The 7340-nt window shown below is 35.3% G+C and overlaps 1 protein-coding gene across 1 annotated transcript; it reads left to right on the top strand.

Annotated features, from left to right (window-relative positions):
- Positions 1–4626: 4626 nt before the first annotated feature.
- Positions 4627–7050, top strand: LOC107778850 (fatty acid elongase 3-like). The gene has a single exon (XM_016599175.2). The coding sequence runs from the start codon at positions 4694–4696 to the stop codon at positions 5627–5629; it is 936 nt and encodes a 311-aa protein (XP_016454661.1). The 5' UTR covers positions 4627–4693; the 3' UTR covers positions 5630–7050.
- Positions 7051–7340: the final 290 nt, after the last annotated feature.

The following is a 7340-nucleotide window of genomic DNA, read 5'->3' as shown; positions in this document are numbered from 1 at the left end:
ATTGCGTATTTTGGCCATTAATTGCACTCCAATTCGCTGCACTTTACTAGTGTTTGAACTTTAAATGGTATTATTTGTACTGAGTGTGTGTTTTATGCTTTGTAGGAGAGATTTCGAGTTACGATGAGGTTTTGGAGCTAATTCGAGCAATTCTGGAACTTTGAAGTCTGAGTAAAAGCCCATGGATTAAACTGGGATCGTAATCAAGGATCAACGGACAATAATGCATTTAATGAAGAGAAGCGACGAATGGAGCAGGAAGCTACCAAGGTGCGCGAGCGCGCACTGGGCACGCAAATAGAGCAGAGCACTGTCCAGCATGCGTGGCCATATGCGCGGTCACCTGCCCAGGTGCGCGATCGCGCACGTCTGGTCTGGAAAATTTTCCAAGCGTATTTTCGTAATTTCGGAGGCGACTCTTCTTGACCTATATGAAGCCCAGCTCGTCTAAAAAGAGGGTATCTAGGATTTTTAGAGCAACTTTTGGGAGTGAAAAAGGAAGGAAACAACGGAAACGCAAAAGACTTGATCCAATTCATTCAATAGGAAGTTTGTTTGAATTTGGGAATTGTAATGTCTTCTTGTTCTTCTAATACTCTTGTGATGAATACTTTTTCATTATGGAGTAATCTTGCTTAGGGTTATTGACGGATGTTGTGATTTGACTATTGTTTTGGGTTTTGCTCTCTGTTAATTGCCTGGATTCATTGAATGAGTTATTAATTGAATTGCAAGGCTTATTGTGATTTTACTTTAATTGAAAGAGAAGTGTTGCTGCAATTTGCGTTGTGCCATATCCTTTAGATTGATTTTACGCCTTTTCTAGGTAATCGAAAAAGCTTAGAGAATTATCAATTAACCTGGTTTAGAAGAATAATCGAGAGGTATTCTTCGAAGGATCATTCATTCACTGTGTTTGTGCATATGTTCATAAGACTTGTTATTAGGTGGATTAAGGTAACTCTCATTCATTCGGAAGAAGAGTTTGAATCCCTAAGGTAGCCTAATCATCTGTTGAAATCGAAGGAGTCAATAGAAGTTAAGAATGAACTTAACCCAGAGTTACCCGAATAATAGTTAATCACATATCTTGTCACAACCCTTACTTCTCACACTGATATTAAATCGTTGCTCCTTAATCATTAAAGTGTCATTAGTATTGAGCTAAAAATTTATTAGAACATTATTTAAACCAATCCTTGTGGAGAAGATTTAATATTATACTATCTTTGACTAGCGAGCCTAAGTTTTATACATCGGTTTTGCGCTCGTCAAATTTTGGCACCGTTGCCGGGGATTGGCGATTAATAGTGTTTGGATTAATTTTCGGTGCTAATTCAGGAGTATTTTTTTTAATTTTCTTTTTTATGCTCTTCTTATACGCAGCTGCTGTGGAGACTTTATGGTGAGCTGCATTCCAGGCTACGTGTCACAGCCCCGAGAGTCTTCGTCATATTATTTACTTTGTCCTAACTAATTTATTATTATTATTATTATTATTATTGTACTCCTTAGTAAATGCGCATGCACTTGTGACATCGGGTTTTGGGGATATTCTAGTTGATGCTTACGAATGCGCCTATTATTATCACTTTTTATTTTTATGAAATACTAATTATGTATGTACCCGTAATTTTAAGGGCATAAATTTCCTTACTTAATAAAATTTATGATTTTAAAAATAATAAAATGAATAATTAATGTGATAGTTTACTGTTGGCTTGCCTGACGCTAACGTTGGGTGCCATCACGGCCTATAGTGAGTTTTGGGTCGTGATAGAATATCTGTGAAATAGAGAGTGAATGGTGACGAATGTGTGTCTGTGTAATAAATGAATGTACTGTTTTATAGAAAACTTTCAGCATCTTGTGTTACTTTTTTTCTTTTCAGTCTTTTTCTTTTTTCTGTTTTATCCGTTTACTTTCCTGTTTTGCTCCCTTAATCCCCAAGTACCCGACCTATTTTCTCTTCTTATTGCTAGTATACCCTTTCCTACTCTCTTCTAGAAGCTCCTAAAGACTCCCTCAGTAGAATTTCCTATACTACCCCTTCATCACCCTGTATTTACCATACCTGAACTAACAAACGATTGGATCATGGGTCACAAGACTCTAAGTAACAGGCCCAAGGTAATTAGCTAAATGAAAATCTGAGAACAAACGACCAACTTCAGATCTTTGATTAAACTAAAGCAATGCCAAACGAAAAACAACTACCAACAACTAATTAGAAATGATAGTCAAGAAAATATGCGATTTAAGCCATTGGTTCACCTAAAATACTAATCTGCACCATTTGACCTAACTGATGAAATAAAATCGGCCAAAACAAAGAACTAACATAATTGAAAACAAAAAGACAAAAGAAAGGTAAGGAGTTATATCTGTTGAGCTCCGAATGAAGCCAAAGAGGTAACCTCAGAAAGATTCTGGCCGGTCAAACGGCCGATTGACCAAATCCGACCTCTAAGAAACGAACTGAATCTTACATCAATGGATAACGCTCATCAAGAGCTCTCGACTGATGTAAGTTTCAACCGTAAAAGAGGCGAAATCGGTCGAGAAATTGAAAAGGGGGAGATTTGATATTTTGGTCGATCTCAGATTTATTAATGGTCGAGTTTGGTGAGTTTTTTTTTGGGAAAGTAATGGTGGACTAAGGATGAGGGTGAGGTGGGGAATATAGGGTAAACGTTTGGGGCTGTTTGGAGGTGGCCCGCCGCCGTGGGCGATTTCCGGCGGGTGGCGGAGAACGGTGAGGGGAGATGAGGGAGTTCTGAGAATGTTTTGGGGGGTAAGAGGTCGGCTCCGACATTTTTAAGGGGAAGGGGGATCAGTTCGGAGCCGTTAGATCTGGGCTGATGAACGGTGGAGATTGTTTGGAGTTGAAACAGGGTCGTTTTGTTTAATAAAAGGGGTGGACCGAATTTTGCATGGGTTGGGGTGAAGTAGAGAAGCAACTGGGCCACTACAAATGTTTTGGCCCAGTTTTAAAGAGGACCCAAAAGCCCTTTTCTCTTTTTTCTCCTTTCTTCAACTTTTTAAAATTAGCCAATTTCAACCCTAATTCTTGAATCATGCATTTTTGCCTAATGTTACACTAATTGAGTGACTAACATTGTGAACTAATGAGAGGAAACAATTAATTAAAATCCAAAGTGTTAAAAGATAACATGGCCAATGTTTATTATATATTTTGCGATTTTATATTTAAGCATGCAACTATACACAATTAAAGATTACTAATGCAATTAATAAAAACTACTTTTTTGGTGATTTATGATTTTAGCAATGCTTCTAACTATGCCACTAAATGCCTTGAAATGCAAACGGACATATAAAAATCAAACAATTATAAAACTATATATTTACAATTTTTAGAAACATGTTTGTGTAGGGAAAATATTGCGTGCTCACAGACTCACAGTCCCTAGCTCACTAGCATGGAATACTAAGCATTTGATAATTTAAGAGAATAAAATAAATTATTATTTTAAAAAAAATAAAAGAGGGGGCAAATGACTTCCTAGTTTTTGCTCATTAAGGGTGCCTCTCGCTTTTCTATGTTTTCTGTCTTTCTTTTCTTTTTCCCGTGATTGATATAGGTATGAGAGAAGCGGATCCAGGATTCTTCGGGTGCCATATTATTCTGGGTTTCGGTTTCATTTATTTTAAGCTTCGGTTGTGGTTATTCATTTTTTTAATTTATATAGATAGACCGATTAAATAAAATAATTTAATTATTGTGATATGTTAAAGTAACGCATAAAACTTACAATATCACTAATACATAAAAAAAAAAATACCATTTACTTATAATTATCCTCAACAAGATTTCATATTTTAAAACTATGTCGGACTCAAGGAGGGACAACTGGAACTAAAACTTGCTTTACATGCATATTTAGATACACAATTATATTCCTATCTTGAAGAATATATTTGTCAAATCACTAACATTAATTAATCACAACCTCATACCTCATATATATAGTTTAGACGCAAGATTCTACCACACCGCCTACCAATGTTTACTTGTACCCTATGACAATTCCTGGCTTTATATTTTCTTCCTTGTTGAATTGTCATTAATCTTCTACAAACGTGGTTCTTTCTAATTTAATCTTATAAATTCATAAAAAACGACTAACATTTCACAAACTAAACAGTAACTGTCTAATTGCTTCCTGTTCCCAAAAGAAATTGATTTCAAATCAAATTTTCCTTTGTTATCTTTTACAATAAGCGATAAGGAGCAAGGAAGAATGTTGCACGATTGAGCCTTCTACTATTTTAGTTATGATGGAAAAAGTATTAATTTTGGGCACATGTAATTAAAAAAATATTTACACAATCAAATTATTAAAAAATATTTTTATAATAAGTACTAATTAATAACTAACATAAATGAGTAACTTATATGTATATATAACTTAAATTCAAAAAACAAGAGTTTACCTTGCAAAAATTATTTTCTTCGAGGAACGTAAAAGTCAAACGCCTCAACAGCCAAAATAGAAAAGACTTCTAGATAAACCATAGTCTAAATGATAAATTCTGTTTGAAAATTCCACGCTTTTAATCCATTTAGTAGTAACTTATTTAATAGATTAATGAGCTAGCCCACAGGTTATAATGAACCAAAATTTCTAAGATTGTCATCTCCTATTAAATCAAAATTTGCAGTTCAAAAATGAACCTTAGTTTAGCAGCAGCAACAATAAAACGAATCAACTACTGGTTATCGGAACAAAAATCAATTGTAGCATTTCAATGGAGTCCAATAATGTGGGGGTCAACTTGGTCATTTCTCATAATCTCTATATCCACTTATATAATCACCTCCGCCACGCTCCACCTTCTTCTCCTCCTCATAGGGCGGCGCCGCCCCATTCCACTAGGACCCATCCCCGCCCTTCACAGCCTCGCCATGTCCCTCATCTCCGCCACCATCTTCCTCGGAATCCTCTCCTCCGCCGCCGCGGAAATTCGTGACACGCGGTGGATATGGCAGCGTTCTAAAACCCCGTTTCAATGGCTTCTTTGTTTCCCTATAGGTACGCGCCCTTCAGGGCGCGTGTTCTTCTGGTCATACGTTTTTTACCTCTCTCGCTTCCTTCACATTTTTCGCACGTTTTTAACCATCTTACGACGTCGTACGCTCTCCTTTTTCCAACTATTTAACCACTCTATTCTTATTTGCATGTCATTTCTTTGGCTTGAATTTTCACAATCATTTCAAGTCATAGCAATTTTACTAATGACTTTGGTTTTTACTTTGGTTTACGGGTACCGTTTTTGGACTGAGATCGGGTTTCGGAGGGCCCGTGTTCCGTTTGTGATGAATTGTCATTTAATTTTCTTGGTCTGTAATTTGGCTTGTCATATTGGAGTGCTTCTGTTGCATTTTTATAAAGGCGGATGCAATGGAATGGGAGCTTGGTTTTTTAACTCTGTACTAAATAGCTTTGTGCTTTTGATATTCTTGAGATCTTATGTAAAGACGTATTATTTGATTAGAGAAAATTACTTTCATGTTGCTGCTTCGTCGATTTCTGAAGTTGGAGATTTCGTAACTTCACAAACAAGCAATAAGTCAGTGGTGAGCAGTTGCGGACCCAAGATTTAAAGGTGGCGGGCACACTAGCGGACGGTTCAACCGGTACTTTCATCTAACTTTTGATCTTAAGGAGTCCAAATAAAATATATGATTGTTTTCCACATAAATACACATATATTCAGAATTTTTGTCAAAGTTAACGGTATTTGGTGAGCTCTTTGTCCGCCTCTGGCTGTGACGAGGAAGAAGGAAATGTAAGGACATGAATGCAGCTCACTTCAATGTGCTTCTTTTGATATTTGTTATGTAAATTCTTTTGTTTAATTTAATTCTTCTGTATCCTCTTTTATGCTCTAGCTGGGTAACTAAAAGATTGTGATTTATCCATTTCTTTCTCGTCTTCTCTTCATATTTTATTTTTGAACCAAATTTTCATTTTTCAAAAAAATATTTTGCATGGCGAAATTATTCGTTGATGTTTGGTTATCGAGGAAATATTAATGAAATTATTTTTCATCAAAAAGAGCAAAATGGCTTTCAACACTCATGTACAGAATTGAGTCAAATTCCTCGCAAATACTCTCTTTAACTTTTAGTTTCATATTATGAATTATTCTAACAAACAATTAAATATTAATATCAATCTTTAATATTCAAAAATTTCATCAAAACACAATTCTATTTGCAAACTATATAGTATTACTAATTTTAAAGATACTACAGTACTATGATTTTTCAGAAAATATTTTCCACTTATCAACCATATATTCCAAATCATAAAAGTAATTTCTGTCGTACCAAACACATTTTAAATTGATTGAAGGGTTTAGCCCATGAAATGTAAATTTGGGAGAATTAATTTTTTTCAAGTTTCCTTCTGTGGAGTGGGCAAAGCCGCAAAGAGCTTTGGCATTATAGATTACCACGACTAATAAAACCTCCTTTTTGTTTCCAGTTCAAGGCAAGTCATTTACAGCGAAAATTAATAGATTCGAGAGAATATTATTACAGTCCGGCCGAATAATTAAAACACGAAATTAATAAACTTAATTATCTCAAGTTGATCAATGCTTTACCAATGTGAATCCATCTTTAGGGGTTTGGTACGTCTACCAATGCTATTCAGTTGACTTCCACTTCGCCATAGGCGGCGTGGCAATGAAGAATATATGAAGGAGAATCTATGGAATTGAAGCAAGTTTGACAACGTATACATATCATGGAAGAAAGAATTAAAACTAGTTTGACCATATATTTGAGAGAGGAAGCTTCCATGCATTAACAAGACTTAGTAACGCCAGCTCGGCCACACATAATTTCTAGAAACCTATGGTCATTATTCCGGTTTAAACGCAGGGGCGGACTTAGGATTTGAAGGTAGCGGGGAATAACATAAGCAGACTGCTCAATCAGTAGCGTACGCATGAATTTTTGTAAGTGGTATCAATATTTAAAGAACATGCAAATAAATAAATCACTTTAACGACAAACGGTATCATTTTTTTATATTTATACCAAATAGTTTTATTTTTTTATGATCTACACATACATAGTCACGATTTTTTTCTGATAAAGTGGTGTCACGTGATACCGCTTGAGATAAGCTGCCTATGCCCCTGTGCTCGCATCTGACTTTTTGATTTTAAGGGTTGCAAGTAAAATATATAATAATTTTAAACTAATATATATATAGTGACATAAATTTTTATATGTAGTTAAATAATAAAAATTTGTGACGGAAAATGAAAGTGTTATACATTTAGTAGGGGCATTTGCATAT

Source organism: Nicotiana tabacum, chromosome 12 (genome assembly GCF_000715075.1).
Source record: "Nicotiana tabacum cultivar K326 chromosome 12, ASM71507v2, whole genome shotgun sequence".
Taxonomy (NCBI): Eukaryota; Viridiplantae; Streptophyta; class Magnoliopsida; order Solanales; family Solanaceae; genus Nicotiana; species Nicotiana tabacum.
The sequence above is the reverse complement of the archived record's forward strand: the minus strand, read 5'-3'. Positions and strand labels throughout refer to the sequence as shown.